This window comes from Lepisma saccharinum, chromosome 1, assembly GCF_977018435.1.
Source record: "Lepisma saccharinum chromosome 1, izLepSacc3.1, whole genome shotgun sequence".
NCBI lineage: Eukaryota > Metazoa > Arthropoda > Insecta > Zygentoma > Lepismatidae > Lepisma > Lepisma saccharinum.
In genome coordinates this window covers 222,986,348-223,011,632 of record NC_139229.1, presented here as the reverse complement: position 1 = coordinate 223,011,632, position 25,285 = coordinate 222,986,348, and the positions used below count along the sequence as shown (strand labels likewise).

General features: G+C 38.5%; 1 protein-coding gene across 2 annotated transcripts in view; it reads right to left on the bottom strand.

Annotated features, from left to right (window-relative positions):
• Sym (symplekin scaffold protein) overlaps window positions 1–25,285 on the bottom strand; it is a 175,536-nt gene that overhangs the window by 64,481 nt on the left and 85,770 nt on the right. For both annotated transcript variants that reach the window (XM_083112238.1, XM_083112247.1), the window contains exon 13: window positions 2,253–2,494. In XM_083112238.1, the coding sequence (XP_082968364.1) occupies window positions 2,253–2,494 (242 nt within the window). The remainder of the gene's footprint in view (window positions 1–2,252; window positions 2,495–25,285) is intronic.

Sequence of the window (25,285 nt, the reverse complement as noted above, 5' to 3'; positions counted from 1 at the left end):
CAATGAATTAAGAAAATATTTGTGGATGCTTAGAGATACATAGAGTGAGCGTCGTATGTGTAGCAACCTCTGCGTGATGAACTGCGGGGGCAGGTTAGCGCTATGGTAAATAGTGCACTCGTACAGTGGAAGTCCTGATAAGTGCATTTCTCTGTGATAGGGCAAAAAGGCAACCTGGGGAGGTTGTTAACGGAATGTAACGAAAAGATGGATATACGGAGCAGAGAATGTATGTGTAAACTGTACATAAAGAGATAACTACGTGAGACATCATTCTTTCCAACATAGTGAAAATGGTTTCTCTAACAACAAGCGGCAAAAAAAAAAAAAAATGATTAGTACACGTTTCGAGGGCAGGAAAGGTCTTGCCTCTGGAAAGTTAGCACTGCTCTATGGGTTGGGGAGAGGACTTGGAAGGGGAAGAAAAGCAAAGAAAGGAAGAGACTTGCTTGGAGAAACGCTCAGCAATCTAAACTTATTTTGTGCTCCAAATGTCGGACACCTCTACTCTATGCTTATTGGTGACTTGTTGTCTCTTTTAGAAGTCTCAGGCAAAGGATGAATTAGGGATGTGCCGAAGCCGATTACAGATGTATGAAAATTGGCCGAAATTGACACATCGGCATCGGTATCGGAATCAGCAAAAATCCGATATTTAAACCGGTACAGATTATACTAGAGTTTTTACCTTCTAGTAAGTTTTATATTCTAGTTTTGTAAGATTTATTGAAAATTTGGTTATGATTCGTCATTACTGTAGAGTTTTTGTAATAAAATTATTGCAAACTCATTCAGAGGATCAACCTAACTATAAATCGGAAATAAAACAGTATATTGCTGAACCAGGATCTGCCGTTGTATTGGAAATTCAAAAATGAATATTCAAACCTGAAGCAAGTGATGAGAATGAATGCTTAATGTTGGACTTTAAGGAAATGATTGGCTTTAGTTTCCAGGTTTGATTTACAAAAGAGACTGAGCAGATGTTAAGAGTAGGAATGGCCACATTTGGATAACATTTTACCCAGATATTGGACAATTTTCTATCTGGATTTCAGATATCAGGAGAAATATCACCCGCAATTGTAGGTAGAGTAAAAGTCTGCTGCATTGCAGCTGGGCTACAACTTTTACATCAATATTCTTTCTAAAATGTAGTATAAAAAAGTGAAAATTTAAATATTACCTATGAATCTATGTAGAACTGATATTTAAAGGAACCGTAATTTTGTACCTGAATCAGAATCAAGGTTCTGATCTGAATCCTTTTGGGAGTGGAATAACTAGAACCAAATCCAGAAGTGGAAATGAACCACTTGTTCAATTTACAACTTTTTCTCTTGCATGCTACAAAATGCATGTAAATTTCAGATGATCTCCAAATTCCCTGACATTTCTCATCATCACAGAATCTGCCAAGATGATAGTTGGTTACTACCCAGGGCTAAATATGTGTGTAATTGTTGCAATGAACATTCATTAACGCTTTCACACCTAAATTGACCACCAAATTTTGGATCAAATCAAAAATCTATGGGATGACTTGGCACAGCCAGTGAACCAGTCATTAAAACTTCTGATGTATGAGTGGCTGGAAAGTTCAAACCGGAGTGAGCCAGGTTGGTTTCTACCATCCAAATCAACACAATGTAACCCATCTCCACCCATTAATAAGCTGCACCTTGACCTTTAAATAATTTAAATTCAATGAAATACTGGAGAACAAAAAACAATTAAAAAATTTAATGGAAATAAATGAGAAAATAATAATAAATGTTATCTACATTGAAAACATAAATACTCTACTAAACATTGCAGCTTTTGTTCAAAGGGAGGCATCACTTGTTATTACATAACATATGCCAGAGGTGATTAATTCTTTTGTCTGGTTGCTTATAACTATACATTTTTTAAAAAACAAAATTCACAGAAAAATAGAAGAAAAACTAGTTTTTTTCCACAGGTATATGTGTTATTACTATCTAAAGAAAGTCAGCATCCAATGTGGATGTGAAATGTAATTCTTAGTCTAAAATTTTATGAAGCAAACTGCATGAATACAAGAAGCATCACACAGGCACCATTCACATTATTATTAATTAGCTAAATAATTCTCAAACACTAAAATCATACTTCAATATCTTGAAAGATGTGAAAAAATATAACATTCCTTTTCATACACAACTCTAATTTGAAACTAAACAAAAGAGTAATTGAACCCCTATTAAAATATTGGATAGTTTAATACTTACTCATGAATGAGTGATTCATTAATTGGAAGAAGAGCCAGATACAAATACAAGCACACTTTCACAATGTCCTCATTCCACTCTTCTGCGGATACTGGTCTCCCTCGATCAGGCCCAAAGAGCACATCTGGAGGCGTTGGTAGAAGCAGAAACCGAAGATAGAAAATGGCATACTCTTCAATTATGTTTCGAAGATCCCCTCTGTCGTAGAGTTCCACAACTGCCTTAATGGCACGATTTCTTACCTTAAAATAAAGTAAAAAAAAACAAAAACATTTTAATACATTAAGAAAAACACAACACAGCTGAAGGAATTCATCTAAAGCTTGACACGTGCAACACTAACTAAATACAATGTACATTCACACAATATTTGAAGATGCCTATCCATTATGATGTGCATATATCATCAAAATGTGAAGGTGTGGCAAGTTCAACACCAGACTATGTTCTTATATCCATCATCTACATTTTGCCTAGAAGTGTATCTGCTCAATATATGGTGACAAACCTTTTGCATTGTTCCGTTTTGTTGTTAATATTTTGAAGCATTCTTTTTCTGTGCATCAAACCTTGTACTCAAGTTATTTTTCCATAAATTTCCTTAGGTCTCCTGAGTACAATACACTACACAGTACAGGATGGCCAGAAATTAAGGGGGCACCTTTTGCCACTGTAACTTTGTATTAATGTAAGCTAGTATATATATATATATATATATATATATATATATATATATATATATATACACACACACATACAGGGTGATTCTAAAGGTATAGTACAAACGAAAACCACAGATACCTCCCATGAAATAGAGACGAAAGTTCCCCTTCCACTTTGCCGAGAGATGCCTCCGTGAGGAGCTAGACAACGCCGAAAACGTGTGAAAATGAACTTCACGCCTCTGTACAGCCAGTACCAGTGAAGATAGAAAGGCGGAACAAACGAAGTCAAAAGGAACACCAAATTCGCCCATCCGAAAAACACTAGGTGGCAGCTGCACAACGCATGCGCATGGGGTTCCACAAAGGAAATAGGAGTGTCCCGCAAGACAAGTGAAGGGAAAGGGTAGCAATCGACAACGGTAGGGAGAAAAGAAGCTATGAAGCATGAAGTAACAATTGCACAGCGGGAAACAAACACCATCACTGAAGCAGTGCAGTCGAGAAAAGTAGTGCGGGGTTGCAGAACCACGGGAGGACGACGTAGGATGTAAAAACACACCGAGAATGCAAGAAAAGTGGTCCGTGACACTCGACAGGCAACAGACGCGTACATGGTTCGGGGCAGAAATGGCGGCGCTGGCGGTGCAGCGCAAGGGGAGTCCCCAAAACACAGTGGGGAGACACCGCAGCAAGAACAAAGCACGGTGCAACAAAAGAGAAAGAGGACCGGACGGGGAATGGTACCTGCCAAGGAGACAACAAATGCGGGATGAGGGATTCCCCGTAGCAGCACCGAGGGGATGTCACACACAGGTCGTGCGCCAGCAGGACAAAAACAGCAACTACGGGCACAGGAGGTTATTGCTAATGAAAGGTGCACGTACAGATAGGACCACGTACCCCGTACTGACGTTGTAACAAACGTCGGGATGGGGCCCAATCAGAGTCTTAGAAATGAAGCCGGAGGCACATCACTGGGTGGGAGGGGGCGAAAGGCTGCTGGAGTGTCGTACGGACCCCACCACTCCGTACGGTGGATGACACTAATGGACGAGGTCGGAATGTTTCCATCCCGATCACCAGGTCCACCGTTCCCAGACCTGACGCGGCTGCTTGCTTCCGAGCGCAACCCCAGCCGAAAAACTCGAGTCCCTCCTCGGCCGCAGCCTTCCGCTCCGAAACCAAGCGTGGCCTCACACCACCACAGCCGCACACTGCCGCGTGGGTTTGAGACCGGGCCGAGCAAGGCTGGACAAATAAACTGCGTGGGACAATCGTGTAATGAAGCTACGTGGGGGTATGCACGTCTGTTCAACTGCTGGGTTACCCCACATTGGTGTACACAAACACCACACGATCGTATGTAGTGCTCCCCGTCGGCTCGAGCAAGACGGACGAAGTACGTGTTGTGGGTGAATGGGGCAAGAATGAAGGACGCTACATGTGTTCCACGATGACAAGACCCCAGAGTACATGGCCCCACCTGACGGCAGTGGTCAGGTAGTGAAGAACACAGGCACAGGTGGCTCGGGAACGTCAGCTGATTGTACCACAGCGCCGTGCGGACGTGTGGGCGGCAGGCGTCTGTTCTGCGTACAAAGTGCCAGATTGGAAGTGCAGCGTCAGGGAGCGTGTCAGTGAAAGAGCCGGTGCGGTGGTGGTGTGCTTGACGTACGACAGTTGAGTACGTTGTTTCGAAGCCGTTGTGACCAGTGTGTGTGTGTGTGCCACCTGTGCACTGCAGTACAGTATTCCATAATTGGCACTATCCTCACCGTACCATGGAACGCTACACATTTGTAGAACTGAGGGACATGCATTTTGTGTACGGCCTTGCAAATAGCAATGGCCGAGCAGCTGCACGCCTTTATCGCAGACGGTATCCGGAGAGGCGACAACCCAACAGCAGGTTGTTTTCGAACGTGCACCGTACCCTTGGTGAATCGGGTGTGTTACGTGCAGGCCATCATGTCGGTCACCCAAGACATGTGCGCACCGCGGCGGTCGAGGAGGACGTACTTGCTCGCGTGGACGACACACCGTCCACTAGCACCCGTAGCATTGCACGTGCAGTGGGAGTATCACAGTCAACAGTGTGGCGTGTCCTTCATGATGATCTGCTGTATCCCTATCATCCACAGCGAGTCCACGCGTTGCAGGCTGGGGATTACCCACGACGTGTGGAATTCTGTCAACGACTGTTGCTGTTTTGTACCGACGATCCCCGTTTTTTGCACCATGTGCTTTTCACGGACGAGGCAACATTCACCCGTGAGGGCATCTTCAATTGCCGAAACAGCCATGTGTGGGATTATGAAAATCCACATGCAGCAGTCGAGGTGCACCATCAGACCCAGTTTGCAGTGAATATCTGGGCAGGTATCATCGATGAACAGATTATCGGTCCATACCTGCTGCCACCACGTTTAAATAGCCGCCTCTATCGCACCTTTCTTGCATCAGTCCTTCCAGAGCTGCTAGAAGATGTACCCCTCAACGTGCGACATCGTATGTGGTTTCAATTAGATGGAGCGCCTGCACATTTTGATGGCACAGTGCGAACCCTTTTGTACCATACCTACCCACAGCGCTGGATCGGCAGAGAGGGCCCCGTCCCCTGGCCCGCCCGTTCGCCTGACCTCACACCAATGGATTTCTTCTTGTGGGGCCATGTGAAAACACTAGTCTACGAGACCCCGGTGCCTGACAAGGAAACATTGGTAGCGCGGATACTTGCAGCATCGGCCGAGGTGTGTACCATGCCAGGGATTTTTGATAGGGTTCGCCAGAATTTCCTGCGACTCTGCAATGCCTGCATTGAATGTGGTGGTCGTCAATTTGAGCAACTTTTGTAACAACGTCAGTCCGGGGGTACGACTACGTACTAAGTACTATTCCTATCTGTAAGTGCACCTTTGCGTGGCAATAAACTTCCTGTGCTCGTAGTTGCTGTGTTTGTCCTGCTGGCGCACGACCTGTGTGTGACATCCCCTCGGTGCTGCTACGGGGAATCCCTCATCCCACATTTGTTGTCTCCTTGACAGGTACCATTCCCCGTCCGGTCCTCTTTCTCTTTTGTTGAACCATGCTTTGTTCTTGCTGCGGTGTCTCCCCACTGTGTTTGGGGACTCCCGTTTGTGTGTTTGTTTCCCGCTGTGCAATTGTTACTTCATGCTTCATTGCTTCTTTTGTCCCTACCATTTTCGATCGCTACCCTTTCCCTTCACTTGTCTTGCGGGACACTCCTATTTCCTTTGTGGAACCCCATGCGCATGCGCTGCGCAGCTGCCACCTAGTGTTTTTCGGATGGGCGACTTTGGTGTTCCTTTTGACTTCGTTTGTTCCGCCTTTCTATCTTCACTGGTACAGAGGTGTGAAGTTCATTTTCACACGTTTTCGGCGTTGTCTAGCTCCTCACGGAGGCATCTCTCGGCAAAGTGGAAGGGGAACTTTCGTCTCTATTTCATGGGAGGTATCTGTGGTTTTCGTTTGTACTATACCTTTAGAATCACCCTGTATATATATATATTCTATTTATCTTTCTTTACACTTATGTAAAATTTAACCGACATAGCAGAACAAGTGGATGTTGTTTAGGATGGCAGCAAGTCGCCTAAGTATTGAGCAGTGTGTCAAATGTGTACATGTAATTTCCATTACCAATAACGCATAGCTGAAGTTCAGTGATGAATGGTGCAGGAATGTGGACCTCTAGCACTTAAAAGTGAAATTATCTCAAGAATCAACAAGTTATTTGATGCAACCGGAAGTGTTTCTCAACTGGAAGTGTTTGAGACCTTAAAAATCTAGTAAGTCACGAACAGATAGAAGGAAAGCCAATTACGTCTCCAAGCTTGCATTGATTTAAATGGTGCTCTAATTGATAATTATGTGGAAAACAGATAAAGTTGCTATTGTGATGTCTAAGTTACTACCTTCAGAAAATTAACAGTTGCCAATATTATAAATATGTTCTCATTGTTAAACATAATTGATTATCAAAAGGTGGCCCCTTAATTTGTGGCCACCCTGTATATTCTGCCTAGAAGTGCATCTGCTCAATATATGGTGAGAAACCTATTGTACTGTTCTGTTTTATTGCTAATATTTTAAAGCTTTCTTTTTCTGTGCACATATAGTGTGTATCAAACCTTATACAGGGTCCAACAAGGAAATCTGACGTTTTTGTAGTACAAGGTTGTAATTTGATAAAAAACAAAATTTATGTTTTGTTATATACAGCAAATGAAGTGCCACTTACGAATCATAACGAAAAAACTGGATAAATAAATGTCGACGTTTTAAAAATGATGTCATGCAAATGAGAAACATTCTTGCGAACACACTCTCGCAACCTGTCACTGAAATTCGCACAGCATGTTGCACCATATCTTGTGGAATTACCAATATTTCCTTACGAATTGCTGATTTCAGTTTTTCTGCAGTGCATGGTTTGTTCATGAAAAGTTTCACTTTGAGGTAGCCCCATAGAAAATAATCGCATGGCAGTAGGTCCGGTGAGCGAGGTGGCCATGGCATGTTGCTTCGTTCAGAGATGAGGTGCCCGGGAAACATTTGTCTGAGAACAGTCATCGATGTCTTAGATGTATAGGCAGTTGCTCCATCTTGTTGAAACCAAATTTATGTGGGGTCAATTCATCGTCTACGAAGTTCTGGCAAGAGAGTCTTGCAACATGGTTATGTAACGTTCAGAATTTACTGTCACTGAATGTCCATCTTCTTCAAACACATATGGTCCAATTACAGATTCGCCATTTTTAAAAAAATGTTTCCACAACAAAAGTACGATGTACAGCATTCCACTACTTGATGCCGACTGAAATGGCATTATGTAACTGGCAAAATCCCAGTTCCCGCGTGGAATCCGACTCCACCTACCGGCAGTGTTGCCAAACTAAAAGTCAGATTTCCTTGCTGGACCCTGTACTTGAGTTATTCCAGAAATTTCCTTAGATCTGGTAAGTACAATACAGTGCACAGTACTGCACAAAAAGTATACAGCGGAACCTCAATTTTATGAAGCTCAGAGAATGAAGTAAAAAAAAAAAAAACCTTTAAAAATGTGGGAAAATGCAAAATCATGAAAATTTTGGAACATTCTGCTCTGTTGGACATTGAATTGATTTGATTGATTAGTTTATTTTACTTCGCGTTTTGTGTTTCTGGCTAATTTGCGAAGATGAAGATGAATGATGAAATTGATGAATGGACATTCACAAACAACCAAGCCCGAGCGGGATTCGAACCTGGCACCCTTGGCGTCGCAGCGCAATGTGTTAACCACTCGGCCACAGGTGTTGGGACATTGAAGACTGAATGTAGAATACAGGAAAATGTAAATCCGGGAACATATAATCTAGGTTTGAATGTATCAATTTTAGATTTTGTTAAGCATAACTTACATTTAAAGTGCACAGGTCTCAACAAAATATTATAATTGACTGAAAATATTTTTCACTAAATAATGGTCACAAAAATTATCAGTTTGGTGTAAACTGACATACAAACCACCACCAACTTTGGGCACATATATCAGCAAACAAAAAGATTAATGTTACATACATTTCTCTAGATGCACTACCAGTTTATCTGACTGAATGTAATATATGTGTAAAAAATATGTAAAGGAAACCAAATGAACTTTCATTCATCTAAATCTCAAGCACCCTGTATCTTTGCCATGCCACAAAACATAAATAACACCAAATTACTCATCTCCAACTGCAAACAAAACAGAATACACAAGGAAACGAAATAAACACAGTAGGCAACACGAGTTGATTTCAAGAAAATCAATGAACAGCTTTGAAAAGTACATTTTGTCAAATCTTTCTACATACTTAACAAAATATCATATATATAATAAAAATTTGAGTACATTTGATTCATATTGTTTCACTTTCATGGTTAAGGATCAATAGACGTATGAACTCTGCCAGCACTTTTGCCTCTCTTGTCATTGTCCAAGTCTCTGCTCCGTACATAATTATTGGTTCATTGTAAGTATTATATATTACCTTCTTGCATTTCATATGTACATCCCTGTTTCATATCAATCTCTGAACACTTCGATAGAGTGCACCACCATTTGTCCTCTTCTGTTTACCTCCTCGTCTATTCTTCCACTTCTCTCAAAGTACTTTATATTGTTTAAGTAACAACTATATTGAGGAGCTAGTACCCTAATACAGTTCAGAGATAGCAATGGTTGTTTTGTGAAGTCTTCATTATGTGTTTTCAGCGCATTCAACTAACTTAACATCACATCATGCTGAAACATGCCTGAGGCATATAGTACCACCAAAACTATGACAGTGCTACGACACAGTCCACATCATGCAGAAACATGCCCCAGGCATACAGTACCATCAAAACTATGACAGTGCTACGACACAGGAACTGAAAATTAACTGATATATTTGGATCTATGCATCACTTCCCATCCTCAAATATGCTTAACTGTCTGTGACAGAGGATCTTTTCACAATTGTACCAACAAACAGATGTACAGTCATGTTCAAAAAATCTGTCGCATGGATTTTTTCTAAGTCCAACGTCTTACGAAATTATGTTGGTAGCTCTGAAACAAGGAAGTGTTGTGAAATATACGATCCTCCAATCAGAGTGAAGTTCGATTCAGAGGAACAGGAGGCGTGACTCACGGTCTTGTCCACAGGAAGTTCAACCAATGCAGCATTTCCAAATATGAGATAACGTCCCCATTGGTTAAATATTGTTTCAATAATGCGAATCGGCAGAAAGATTGCGCAAAAGTTTACTTTGTCGTTTTAATTGCCTTTAATCGTTTCAAATTAGTATTAAATTGTCCCAATGATAGTTCACGAGCTTAATATAATGTATTCATGTATGTGTTTGACAATCATATATCACTCATTAGAACAATTTTCACATTGTTTTCACTACGTGAGATGACATTTCATTTACATTTACGATAAAATAGTGGTTTGGGTGCAATAACAGTTTTCATTAATTAATTTAGAGATGCATTTTTATTTGTTGAGTTAATGATTAGGTTAATTCGTTATTTCTCGCGAAAAGAGGGAACCACAGCTGAAAGAAAATACACAACTTGTATTATTGAGGTCAAGAGTTCGTTTTAACATCACGTTTTGCACACATAGGCTAATCACGACTCGGGATACATTTAAATTGGAATCTGAAACATTATGCGACCTGACTGGAACTCGGAAAAGGACACACTGATTACAAGACGTCGATACATTACCACTTGGTCTGACGAACGCCAATAATAATGAGGGGTTGTGGGAGTGGGAGAGGGATGACGGAAAGTAGAAAATAAATAGTATTTTTGGGGGTATTTAATGTTATATTTATACACATACAAACTTAAGAAAATATTTATGTTGATACATGTGTGTGGGGGGTGGGGAAGGGGAAAAAGAGAGGGACAGAAATAAATTTGGAGAGATGGGACGAAGAGGAGATTGTGGAAAATGTTTTATTTGACGTTCAGTAATAAAAACAATCAAATCAATGATGATTATCTTATAAATACCATATTTAATGTAAATTTGTTTTAAAAATGGGGGCGGGGAGCTGTTTGTTTTACGTTCAGTGCAGGATGACAAGTGGAGACACATAGTGGTTCGTATCTCACTTTAAACTGTAGGTCCAGGCCCCATTAGCCTATCTGTGTATATCGTGGATTTAGAATTCAGTAGAAAATAACGTCGATCTAGTATTTTGGATTTTAGATGCGTTGAGACCACTAAAATTTCCAATTCTCATAATAAGAAACCTGTCCTCATATTACCATTTTGAAAGAGAGAGAGAGTTAATTGTATAATCTTTCGTTGTTAGTTTCAAAGAAGACTAATTCAAATAGTAACAATGGGAACGAATAAAGTTTACGAAAAGTTTTTGCCACCGTGGGGATTTGAACCTACGACCATTAGACTGACAACCCAGCGCGATAACCACTACCCCACGAGTTCGTTCCTTTTTATGGAATGATGATGAGTTAAGACCAATTCGTTCAATATGCATTAGAAATATAATCCCCACCCGCCTCTTTATAAACAACACACCCAAACGCTCCTTTGTAGCAAATGAAATAAAGGTGGTATGAATGTCACAAAACATTTAAGCAAAATCTACTATATTTACGACGCAATCGTTTTACATGGAGAGGCTACAGCTTCGAAAATTGAGGTTGTGACGTGGTTTCTTGTAGTGGTAGGGTAGATATTCGTATGGCAAGGTTCCAGCGTGCACTAGGCAGTAATTTGCGAGAAAAAAAACTTCACTTTTTTTTTATGATGGTAAAGTGGTTCGGTGATAGTGTGTTTGAATTTGAATTTGAATTCAAAATTTTGGGTGCGTCAGCACTTAGGCTATTTTGCACCTGTCACTTTATACGGGGTCCAGCCCGTTACCAGAACTAAAATAACATAACTGTAACGTCGTGTTGTAACTAAAATATTAAAATATTCTGAATTCGGTTAAAAGCTGAGGCTGTAAAGAGGCACTCAGCACTCACAAGGACCAAACACAGGACAACACAGAAAATTATACTGGCCATGGGGCCAGTCGCCAGAACCTCGTTTGTCTGCAAACTGAAGTCCCGGGTGTACTACGTGGAAGCAACAATTGGGTGTACTTCGTGGAAGGTCATCCCTTACACCCTTGTAGTGTGTTTAGCTCAGCATGATAGCTGTAAATGTAACTTTTTATTCCTCCTCACTAACAATTTGTCTTTATATCTATTTAAAATTTAAACCAACCTCACTCCCATGTAGTACACCCTGAACTGCATTTTGCAGACTAACGAGGCTCTGGTGACTGGACCTACTGTTAGTATAATATTTGTAGGACTGTGTGTGTGTTGTCCTTGTTTGTGCTGACTGTCTGTCGCTTTACAGGCTCAGCGATATTACCTTACCTTAACCCAGGTAAGGATATTTTAGTTTTCAGACACGCTTTTATTTTTGTCATAATAAGGGGCAGAACCCCGTATAGCGTGACGGGTGCAAAATACCCTAAGTATTCAGGCACACAAATTGTAATTAAAATTTTAAAAAATCTTAACCTAGATGTTTCAAAACACCTATTGATCTACTGAAACCAGTACAGTAGAGAAACTGCAAGTGAAATTAATTTATTCAGTATAGTGTATAATATGTTAAGTTTAATATTTTGGCTGTAAATATTAATTTCATACCCCCTTATTATTTTTTTGTATTTATATTTTTTTGAAAATCTGAACACAGTAGATGTTTCAAAACACCTATTGATCTACTGAAAACAGTAGACAAAAGTTTAATTGGAGTAAGTAGAAAAGAGTCATGAAATAATACCAAAAGAAGTCAACCATTATGAATTAATGTTACATACTTTTTTTTTATTTCACTTTCCAAAACCTAGGAGCTCGAAATAATACATGGCATGCGATTTACTAGACAGTCTGCTTTTCTGTGATTGATTCGTCGTGCCCAGTCGGGGATTTCAAGGTAAAAGAGGAAGGGGAAGAAATCCACCACAGTACCATGACGTATGAAGTAACATGTTCACAGGCATCCAATACAACTGATAAGGGTTCAACTGACCTTGGAAGTGTGGGAAACACGTTTCACGCTTGTTTCCAGAATGCTGTGGCTAAATCTGGAACTAACTGTGGAATAAGAAATAGTTTGTAACATTTAACAATGACATTTCGTATTTACAAAATATGAGATATGTAGACTTTGATTGATTTATTATAGTAGACGGTAGAGAATTACTTACCACGAAAGTCAAAGTCTAAATTGCAGACATCAAAATCTACTCCAGATAGTAAAATACATTTGTGATAGACAGCAGATAGGTTAATAAGGTTTCAAGGTTGCTAACGACTCTTAAGACAAACGTTCAAAGAAGGTTATTGAGTGAGAAAATGGGAAATTGTTCAAAATAGCGGCCTAGTTGAGTGAAGATCGAAGGTTCGAATCTCTTATAGAACCGGCTATTTTTTGGCACTAATTTTTGGTGCGTAATATATTTAATGTATTGTCGACATTTATAAGAAACAAAATATGAAAACTCTCCTCCTCCGTAACGGTGCGGTCTAAGACTCTGTGCTTTGGACTCCGACTGCAGCGGGACGGCATGGATTCGAGTCGTCCTGGGTTCTCGGTCTGTTATCTGTATAGGACCGGTGGCAACCCACCATCGTGAGGTTTCGACGTGTTGACCAACGTCACTTCGTTGCCAGTTGAAGATCTCCACACCTCTAGGTAGGATTGTGGAAGGGAGACTGACAGTCGGGAGATAGCCCATGGCCCTTCTAGGTTTTAAAATATGAAAACTATTCCTTCCGTAAATCTAATTTCTCGTCATTGTCACATGAGATTTATTATCAGTATGACTCCTGCAATACTAATTAGTTCCTAAGTGAGATAATGAGATGGACAGAGAGATATTAAATTATGAGTTCACTGCTTAAAAAATAAGCATTAACACATTTTTATATTCACATACCTCTTTACAAATTCCTGAGCACGTCACTACAAATGGACCAATCTAGTGCACACTAGAGCCTTGGCTTATCGATACTCATGAGGTATCCTACAATTACAGTCAAACCACAACCTCAATTCTCGAAGCTGTAGCCTCTCCATGTAAAACGATTGCGTCGTAAATATAGTAGATTTTGCTTAAATGTTTTGTGACATTCATACCACCTTTATTTCATTTGCTACAAAGGAGCGTTTGGGTGTGTTGTTTATAAAGAGGCGGGTGGGGATTATATTTCTAATGCATATTGAACGAATTGGTCTTAACTCATCATCATTCCATAAAAAGGAACGAACTCGTGGGGTAGTGGTTATCGCGCTGGGTTGTCAGTCTAATGGTCGTAGGTTCAAATCCCCACGGTGGCAAAAACTTTTCGTAAACTTTATTCGTTCCCATTGTTACTATTTGAATTAGTCTTCTTTGAAACTAACAACGAAAGATTATACAATTAACTCTCTCTCTCTTTCAAAATGGTAATATGAGGACAGGTTTCTTTTTATGAGAATTGGAAATTTTAGTGGTCTCAACGCATCTAAAATCCAAAATACTAGATCGACGTTATTTTCTACTGAATTCTAAATCCACGTTATACACAGATAGGCTAATGGGGCCTGGACCTACAGTTTAAAGTGAGATACGAATCACTATGTGTCTCCACTTGTTATCCTGCACTGAACGTAAAACAAACAGCTCCCCGCCCCCATTTTTAAAACAAATTTACATTAAATATGGTATTTATAAGATAATCATCATTGATTTGATTGTTTTTATTACTGAACGTCAAATAAAACATTTTCCACAATCTCCTCTTCGTCCCATCTCTCCAAATTTATTTCTGTCCCTCTCTTTTTCCCCTTCCCCACCCCCCACACACATGTATCAACATAAATATTTTCTTAAGTTTGTATGTGTATAAATATAACATTAAATACCCCCAAAAATACTATTTATTTTCTACTTTCCGTCATCCCTCTCCCACTCCCACAACCCCTCATTATTATTGGCGTTCGTCAGACCAAGTGGTAATGTATCGACGTCTTGTAATCAGTGTGTCCTTTTCCGAGTTCCAGTCAGGTCGCATAATGTTTCAGATTCCAATTTAAATGTATCCCGAGTCGTGATTAGCCTATGTGTGCAAAACGTGATGTTAAAACGAACTCTTGACCTCAATAATACAAGTTGTGTATTTTCTTTCAGCTGTGGTTCCCTCTTTTCGCGAGAAATAACGAATTAACCTAATCATTAACTCAACAAATAAAAATGCATCTCTAAATTAATTAATGAAAACTGTTATTACACCCAAACCACTATTTTATCGTAAATGTAAATGAAATGTCATCTCACGTAGTGAAAACAATGTGAAAATTGTTCTAATGAGTGATATATGATTGTCAAACACATACATGAATACATTATATTAAGCTCGTGAACTATAATTGAGTCAATTTAATACTAATTTGAAACGATTAAAGGCAATTAAAACGACAAGGTAAACTTTTGCGCAATCTTTCTGCCGATTCGCATTATTGAAACAATATTTAACCAATGGGGACGTTATCTCATATTTGGAAATGCTGCATTGGTTGAACTTCCTGTGGACAAGACCGTGAGTCAAGCCTCCTGTTCCTCTGAATCGAACTTCACTCTGATTGGAGGATCGTATATTTCACAACACTTCCTTGTTTCAGAGCTACCAACATAATTTCGTAAGACGTTGGACTTAGAAAAATCCATGCGACAAATTTTTTGAACATGACTGTACCTGCAAAGCCTGATTCCTGTTGTCAGGTTGGCGAGTACAAAATATGGTTATCCTCTCCTTTTCCTCCTTTCTAATTTTCTTGCATATTTACACATATTATGTCACTACAAGCCGTTTGTTTGTAAGCAAGTGTGGCACATGCAAAGGAATTAATGAAGGAGGGAGAGTCACAAAGAAGAAAACTTGTTCGCATTTGTTCTTATGTTAGTACGAGGGATGATCGGAAGAAAAGAATACAAAGCCTCTACAATTCCAGTAGGTATTTATTAGATGAATACAAATGGACTCAAATGAAAAGGACACTTAATACACTACTTCTCAACATAGTCTTTCACCCGGTTCAGGCATTTATCCCAGCACTTCACGAGGTTCCTGTACTTTTAGTGGAAATATTCTTGCCATACTTGAAGAAAGTGGAAGTGAATTTTCCAAATGCTTTAATAACTCTTGGAAATAGTAAACTCAATTTGGTGGTCCACGTGGCCACGTGATGCTCTTTGTGTTGCAATCCAGCACCATGCCTGTTACAGGTTAATGAAAGAAATATTTTTTATTTAATGAAAAGCCAGTATCAAAAGGCTTGTTAAGATGAAACTAAAGCTGTATTTTCAACAAGAGAATTAGACTTGCTTTATCTATTAATGCAGGTAAAAATAAATGCCTCAGACTTCATCCTGGATGGGAAAACTTCACAATACAAGAATGCAATTCTTAAGAAACAAAGACTAACAAATTCTGGTTAGTGGGGCTCACAAACTGTTTCGAACAATACTCGCTTTTAGTAGTGATTAGTTAACAAACTTTTTTCCGCTGCATGGCCTAAGCAATAGTTGATTTGGAAACACAGAGAAGTTAAAAACTGATTTTGTTCCATTCAGGAAGGCTAATCTCTCCCAACAAATTCACTGTGCGAGATTATTTCAGAGCTCCTAGTAAGTTAACGTGCAATATTAATTGAACATATCCATTGTTCAGTGCTTCTACTACTTATACCTGTTCTAACATGTTACAAAAACTAAATGTGGAAAAACCATCACTTAAAATTTCACCTCAAACTGATCCCAGACAATGGGAGGGATTGTGGGGTGAGGTAAAAAAAACTCGGATCAATTGCAATAAACTTCTGAACTTAAAAAGTCTGCAATAATTACTTAACATTTATTGCAGACACAATGGAAGTACCCTACGAATTTTCATATTTGGAGAGTAACAATGTTCAAATATTCAACAATACGTGGCAGTAGCTATGGAACCACACTGAATTCACTGCTCATTGTGATGCAGAGGAAAATTAATTTCATCAAAGTGAGGTAAGGTAACCATATTCTATTTCATTTTAAGCTCTGTCCAGTGAAATGTGGCTAAACCATGACACACAGAGAATAATACATAAGTTTTCTTTAGTGTTCATGACAATTGACATTTCTGTGCTTATTATCTTTATAATTTTGTATGCAAGACCCAGATATGTAACAAATCTAAGATTTCGAGACAAAGAACTAGTGAATTTAATACTATCTTATTAAAACATATCAGGATTTGTGACATAATTTTTCTGATCATTTCAAACCTATTCAAACTCCACTATAACTAAAAAATATATAGATATTAAGCTGATAATATTTTAATTCTAATTTATTATCTCAAGATTCTCGTTTGCTACTTAAGTTACATGCTATCAGGTTCTTGCAGAACACATAATTAAGTTTTCTTGTACTAAAAATTGTTTTTACGTGTGTAATAACTTTGAATGAGAGTTCACTAATGTAAATCTCCACTTTTTAAAAAAAATCCTCAAATGTGGCTGTTTTGTATCACGTTCGAACAAATAAGGACAGTCGTTTAATTAAGAGTTTATCAAATGTAATGTAGGCTAATATCTGATGTTATGATTGAAAAGCTTTATTCTTTTGCAGTGGTGTCCAGGGACTTCACAAAGAAGAATCTGACTGTAGAAGAGGAGGTATTACTTTGTTTTACGTAGTCAGTGTTGCATCTCACCATTTTTTCATGCACCTGGCACTCTTTTATGTACGTGTGTTGCATTACTTTAGTACATAAGGTCGTAAGTACATATAAATCACTTCCAGTGGCGTATTGTGAACAATTGACATGGTTTACTGCAACAATACTTATTTATTTCAAGTAGCTAGTCTTGTCATAAATACTGTTCCAAACTTTCGGCTTGGACTGTACATCCGGTAGTCAGGCTCATGACCCATGCTTGTGTTGAAGTTCACTATTGAACATTGTGCGTTCAAGTGTGAAGAGTAAGTGTGTATCTTCTTGTGCTTTGCATGGAGCAGGGTGAATATGTAAACAGAGTAGCTGTAATTGCTCTGCATATGGTTGGAAAGTCACCCACTGAGATTTTCCAGCCCCTAAAATCCCTGAAGATCAGCAAAAGGTTTGTGTATCAAGCAACAAGAGATTCACCGAGACTGGTAGTGTGAAAGATCGCCCAAGAGTTGGTCGACATTACACTGTATGAACAGTGGCTGCTGTTAAAGCGTTCGCCGAATTCCCATACGGAAGCAGGTGATAATGGCATGGAAGCTGGACATTTCGCAACAATCGATGTCCAGGGTACTTAATGAAGACCTTGAACTTTGAGTTTACCGATGGAGTACTGGACATTTCCTGCGGCCACATCAGTGGTACAACACCAATTTGCATTGCAGAATCTTCTTCACTGAGGAGGTGTTCACCACCGAAGGAAGTTTTAACCACCAAAATTAAAGGGTGCATGCTTCAAGCTCTCGAGAAGTTCGTGAGAGAGCTCCCAAACTTCAGAGATGCCACCAGCCATCCGCTGATCAAAATCCCCAGAACTACAAACTGCGGTAAGTGCTAGAGGGGACTGTCTGCAAGAAGCACCACCTCATAATTGAAACTTTAAAGCACTCCTTGATGGCAGCAGGGGCAGACTTTCCCACCGAGACCATCCATGCTGCAATAGGTGCCTGTCCACACACACTTTGAGCATGTTTGAGGGCAAAAAGTGGGTATTTTGAAAACTCATTGGAGCTATTTGTGTGCAATATATGTAAGTGTAACATACTAAAAGAAAATTTTAAAATCTGCAACGATATTCAACTTATTCACAAAATAGTGTGTAACAGTATTTATCGCTAGACTAGGTATATCATTAGATATAATAGTAAGAAAAAACAACTATGCAGGCATGCAAGTAAAACAAAAATAGAAGTCAGACAGCTTCAAATTTACAGGCAATTTTTATATTCTTCATAAAATAGTCCTGTTTTAACCTTGAATTTATCTGCACCAAGAGAAGTTTTCCTTCACCTCGCAACACTGCTTCTGCCAAGCCCAGCACAGAAATAGAAAGAACTAGTACGTTTCTTCCGCCAACTGTGTAGTAGTGAACTGACCACATCCACCCGCCGAAATTTTCTTCGGCTCCCTCGCCCTTCCTGTGAACAACTGGGGAGGAAACCCAGTCATCGGGTGGGTGCGTTACTCAACGATCAGTAGCGTACGTAAACCAGTCCTTAAGTTATTTAAATAGTTTACTTAAATTCTGATTTAGAAGCTTCTATAATATATAATAAGCAATTTTCCATATATTAATGCTACAAATTAATAATAAAATAAAGTACATGAGGAAAGTTGGTTTGCTAACGGTAATAGCTAACATGGAGAATATGCCACTGATCACTTCATGTAAATGCATTAAGTAATAATTTGGGCATTTAATTTCGAATTTGAGGTCTACACATGAAACTGGATGTTAGGTTATGACCTTGTAGACTGGAGTTTTCGAGTTCAATTGTTCCCAGAGAGGGAGGAGTTCCCATGGTTTGGATACCAATTTAAACTGTAGGGTCGTTTCCGGAAAGTATATGTGCGTAGAAATGGACAAATTCGGCCGCATTTTTAGGCCGTGTAGCTTCCACTCCCTGAATCCACGAGCTCTCTAATTCCCAGTCCAAACGGGAAGACGGAGAAGTGCTGGTCGAGTAACCTACCCTTCCTGTTTACGTGGGGCCTTGGTCGAAGTTCCACCCTCCCCTCCTCCGTTGGGCATGGGCTTACGTGCAAACACATAAATAACCAAAAGGGGGTGTGATAGTAGAACAAAGGTTGGGCACAGGCTGTTCAGAATTAGTGAGCTCTTCAATAATACCCTTTGCCAAACTTCTACTTTTTACCGAGTATTGTTCTTATCACGCAGGGTCTATTTATATTTCCATTGGTTATTTACGTCTGCTTTAAAGTTTCACCTGTCGCTGCCACGTGCTGCATTGACACTGTGTAATAAGAGTTCTTTTTTTTATCATTACTTGTACTGAGTCATTGAAACTTGATTTTCTTACTTGTTTGTTTTTATGCGCAAGTATGCTATTCGGAATCAGTCCAACAGTTTGAAGTGAGATCCGAACCATTTCATGCCTCACCCGAAAATGAACAATGAAGCACTTGATTACAAATGTATTACCCACCGTGTCATCTGGGAAGGTCTAATTCAATGTTTACAAATTACCTATAATTGGTGTCAAGAACACTAATTTGTATTTTTCTTTCGTCAATTCATGTGAATGCAGGAAGATTCGCACCGAAGTGACAAGAGAAGTGTGCTGTCACTAGAGGACTTTGCCGATCGAGACCGGGGCTGTGAGGCATGTTGGTTCCGTACTGTTAATGCACATGTTGGTTTGAGGGCACTTTAATGTAAGGAGGCTAAAGAGTTGTTAAAGGTCCAGGAATTTTAAATAAATTCAATTCCGGCCCAGGAGAGAAAATCAGCAAGCGTAAATGGATTCTCGACTGTAAATAACCTTTTTATCTGTAAAGTATTTCAATTCGGTCCAGGAACCGTTTTACCAGATCAATTTAAATACGGTCCAGGAACTAAGTTCCACTTTGGAATGTCTTCTCAATTTTGAGCCATCCCCTCATATCAGTTTCTGTGCCATGCCACGTCAACAAATGTTTACTAGCTGCATCTCTAAATCACATGGTGGTTATCTTGGTGTTGTTCTTTAGTTGTAAGTTTACAATTCTTTATTTTATGTCTGTCGAAGAAAACTCTTGTAGCTTAGGTTGGGTTTTTATGTAGTATTGGTGACCTTCATTTGTGAAACTGAAGGCAAACAAATGTGGTGTAACAAAATCCTTTGTACATATGAAAATGGGGATATTGTTACACTCAGATGCAATTGACATTTATATCAAATGTATCTGCAATCGATATATCAAGTTGATTGCAGTTGGTTCTCCGGCGCAAGGCTGTAAGGTACTAATGGCCTTGCGTCCCTCTTCCAACTGAAAAAAAAAAGAGGCCTTCGCAGATGGTAGAGACTTTGACGCAGTTGTGAGGCTTTAAACTGACATCTACCTCTACCAAGTAACCCTTAATAGCAAACTATTTTCTCTGTCTTAAAGCCTACCTCCGTGGAACGTTTGGGTGCCAGGACAAACCTTACAAATTTACTTGACGCAAAGTAGAAGTGAACATGTTACGAAGTTTTGTTGCAAGTTTGAAGTTCTCGTCCACATTCTGTCAGCGAGGGACCTGCAGAATGTTTCCTTCCTTCCTTCTTGACATGTGGCAGGAAGAGTGGGATAAGGTAACAGGGAACAAGCTTCTCGAGCCCTCGAGAAGATGTCATTTTAGTTAAAATTCAGATTGGACACAGCTGACTCATCCATGGTCAATTGCCGCAAGGGATGGACCCTCCAATGTGTCTGGAATGTAATATTATTTTAAGTGTTCGTCATATTCTCATCTTCCCTTTCCTCAGCCAAACTTTCATCAAAAATGTTGGGAGCTGATGACAGTGTTGTAAGAAATGTTTTTTTTAGATTTTTTGAGAAGGGCCGACCACCTACACTGTTACGGAGGAAGTTTTTGGTGTATTTTTAATGTGTGGAGTTTTTCCTGTGCAGGTCCTTTCACAACCTTGCACTTTTAACCTTTCTCAAGGGGCTCTTTAACCCCCCTTCATAAACTTTGTTTAAGGTGATTTTCCTATTGTACTTTCAAAGGTGCAAAGTGGCCATGTGTGACGATGAACCCAAAAATTTTAACTCACCAGCTTCAAAAGCCTCAATCTTACTTGTCCAAATGCAATACCATAATAGTCCTGTGAAATATATCTTCTGTGATAATTTCAGTTCTAAACCTCTACATTCATGGCATTTATCGTGATTACAAAACCAGCTGCACTAAATTACAAATTTGTATTGTGTCATGATTTTCCAGATGCAAATCAGAAGTAAATGAAGTCCACACAGCAGAACCTTTAGTTCCAGAACCTAACTTGACTGAAGTTAAGGATGCTATTAAAAGGCTAAAGAATAACAAAGCACCTGGCATTGATTTAATTCCAGCTGAGTTAATTAAATATGGTGGAAATTCATTAATATGTCAAATTCATAAATTAATTTGTTTAATATGGAATAAAGAAGAAATCCCTCAACAATGGAAAGAATCCATAATTGTTCCTGTGTTTAAAAAAGGTGATAAAATGAACTGCAATAATTACCGTGGAATTTCTCTACTCTCAACAACATATAAAATATTATCAAACATTCTTTTAACAAGACTAACCCCATATGCTAATGAAATTATACGTGATTATCAATGTGGATTTAAACGTAACAGATCAACTACAGATCAAATTTTTCACATCAGACAGACACTTGAGAAAAAGTGGGAATATAATCAAAATGTCCATCAGCTATTAATTGATTTCAAAAAAGCATATGATTCGGTCAAAAGAGATAAATTATATAATATATTAGTAGAGTTTGGAATACCTAAAAAGCTTCTTAGTATGATAAAAATATGCACCAGTGAAACAGAAAGTAAAATTCGTGTGGGTATTAATATGTCTGACAAATTTACAATTCATGATGGGTTAAAACAAGGAGATGCATTATCTCCATTGCTCTCTAATTTTGCCTTAGAATATGCTGTAAGGAAGGTAAAAGAAACTAAAGAAGGACTAAAATTAAATGGTGTGACTCAGTTGTTAGCATATGCAGATGATGTAGACTTACTGGGGGATGATGTGAATACAATTAAGAATAATGCTAAAATATTTTTCAAAACTGCTAAAGAGATAGGTTTGGAAGTTAACAAATAGAAAACTAAATATATGCTTACAGGCCGAAACCAAGTGTTAGGTAATAATCAAAATCTAATTATTGATAACAACTCGTTTGAACCAGTTTCCAAATTCAAATACTTAGGAGTAATATTAACAAATGAAAATTATATTAAAGATGAAATAAAAAGTAGGCTTAATTCAGGAAATGCATGTTACTTCTCTCTTCATAAACTTTTGTCTTCTCGTTTAATATCTAAGAAACTAAAAGTTAAAATATACAAAACAGTAATTTTGCCTGTAGTATTATATGGATGTGAAACTTGGTCCCTTACATTGAAAGAAGAACATAAATTGAGAGTATTTGAAAATAAGATCCTTAGGAAAATCTTTGGACCTAAAAGGGATGAGGAGACAGGTGAGTGGAGAAGGTTACATAATTTAGAACTACATAATTTGTATTCATGTCCAGATATTATTAGAATAATTAAATCAAGAAGACTTAGGTGGGCAGGCCATGTGGCACGAATGGGAGAGGAAAGAGGAGTTTACAGGATTCTTGTTGGGAAACCTGATGGTAAGAGACCTGTAGGAAGGCCAAGACGAAGATGGAGGGACAACGTTGAGATGGACCTAAGGGAAATCGGTAGGGATGGAAAAGAGTATATAGAACTTGCTCAAGATAGGGAAAGATGGAAGGCCTGTGTTGCTGCAGCCATGAACCTTCGGGTTCAAGAAGGCTAGGGAGTTAGTTAGTTAGTTAAACATTTTTGTATTGTATTCATCGTGAAAAATCAGTCACAATTCATTGGCATTCTGCCTCTGGTTAAGTTTGCACCCTCATCGTAATTTGTTAGCAGATGCTTGTGTGTGCAAACTTCAGATGTCAGCAGTGTACATACTATTTTTGTCGTCAGAGCTAGTGCTCGAGCATTCACTTCATCATCGCTAGCCTATAAGAACATGCAAGCATGAATTGATTCAAGTCGTCGTAATTGTGCAGCACATGCACAAAACGTCGAAGTATTAGGAAACATGTAGGAACGACAAGTTACAATTTCTGTAAGTAAATTGGGCTTTTACGCACAACGAAGATACCAAGCCGTCAAGCTCAGTTTTGGAGCTCACAACACAAACTGCTCCTGGGTACCTAATAAATAAATTATAACACCATTAAGCCTTGTTTCCATGATTATGAAAAACTAAATATGCTGAAGCATATTTAGTTTTTTCTTATAAATAAAACCTTTTGCAATGAGATTTCGCAGATTTCCAATTGTCATACCTTGTAATTTCAATTTATGGTAAGTCAAGTATTAAAACCTTAGGTTACTATATTTTCTGAGGCTAAATTTAAAAATGAAAAAGAAAATACTTCATTATTATAAGTAGGAATGTAGTTTAACCTTACTTTGCAACGTCAGAAATTAGCTGACATATGTTACCTCATATTGACCAAAACGAGTTGAATCTAAAAGTTGAGATTCTTACTGTGAGTTAGGTTCATGCAGGGCTTCCTTTCTGTCAAATTTCAGAATTTTTCAAGAGGACTCATCTGAGATATTTAACCCTGAAAACTGTCAAAATTCAATGAATGGCCATGTTTGAGCCCATGCTGTAAAAAAGGGTTGCATTTCTAAGCACTGATATTTTACTTACAGATGCCCTGCAGGCAGGTCTACATATGAAAAGAAAATTAAGCCTTAGACTAAACCCCTTCATTGAAAAAATCGAACTTAAAAATCCAATTTTTTAACTATTGCTACCCCAATTTCGACCATAATTTTCGTACTTACGATGCAATTTTAAGCAAAGCATACTTGATTATCATAGAAAGTATACTTCATTTGCTACAAAATGAATTTTGTTTCAGGTCTCTAGCTCTAATGGTTTTTGAGATATTAAGGTTTCTGAAAAGTGCTACATGAGCAAAAAAAGCCATGCGCCATGTTGGAAAAATGGCTGCCCCAGGAGAACTAACAAGACAATATTTTTTTTAAACATTGGTTTTGATATCTAAACATGTACAAACGTATGTACTAAAAATGATTTTTTTTCTAAAATGGTCATGCAACCAATTATTTTAAATTTGGTTCATTTGACATGGAATGACCCTTCAAGTATAATTCCCGGTTGTCAAGGCGAACTTTCTAAAAAATCAAGGCAAGAAGCAAATGTTTTCTCTATTTCAACCTTACGCAATAGCGCCTCTCACCAATCACACACACATACACACACAGGTATATTAACAACAAAAAAGGGTCTGTGAGATACCAATGTATCCAAAAATTCCAATTAAATTCAATTAAATAGTATCTACACATATATAATATTTAATTTAAGGTACGGAGTTTACATTTGCCATTTCACATACTGAGACTTAAAGTACATCTACAAAAACGAGTCACAAATGTTACGGGATACATTAATCTACGAAAAATTGCTAATTGTATGAGAATCTCAAACTCAAATTTACCTAATCTACTTCAAGATATCTTATCTTGCCATAATCTTCTGTCTGTCGAATAGATTGTTCTACAAAGGACACTAACAAAGTAAACGGATTGAGAGGATCTGTTTTATTTTCAATGCAGCATTATGTTCCTTCCTCAGTAAAAATAAACGCTAAACTGTGAAAAATTTGCTTCAGGAATTTATAAATATGTATAGCTTCAATGAGATTTGGATTAATAAAAATTGCAATTTTTCACATCTATGGAGAAAAATTCATGCAGCATTCAAGCATAATTCCCGGAGTCAATAATTCACGCATAATTGCCAGAATTCCCGGAATTCCCGGTGAGTAGCCACCCTGAATATGAAAATTTAGATATTGAATATACCCACTATTAGATGGTTTGGATAATTATTGTTGTTAAAAAAATGAATAAAAATAAAACTTACATTAAATAACCCTTGTTGTCGTACTGTATTTATCCCAAAGAACAGTGAATGATTGATAATATGAAAAGTCATGAT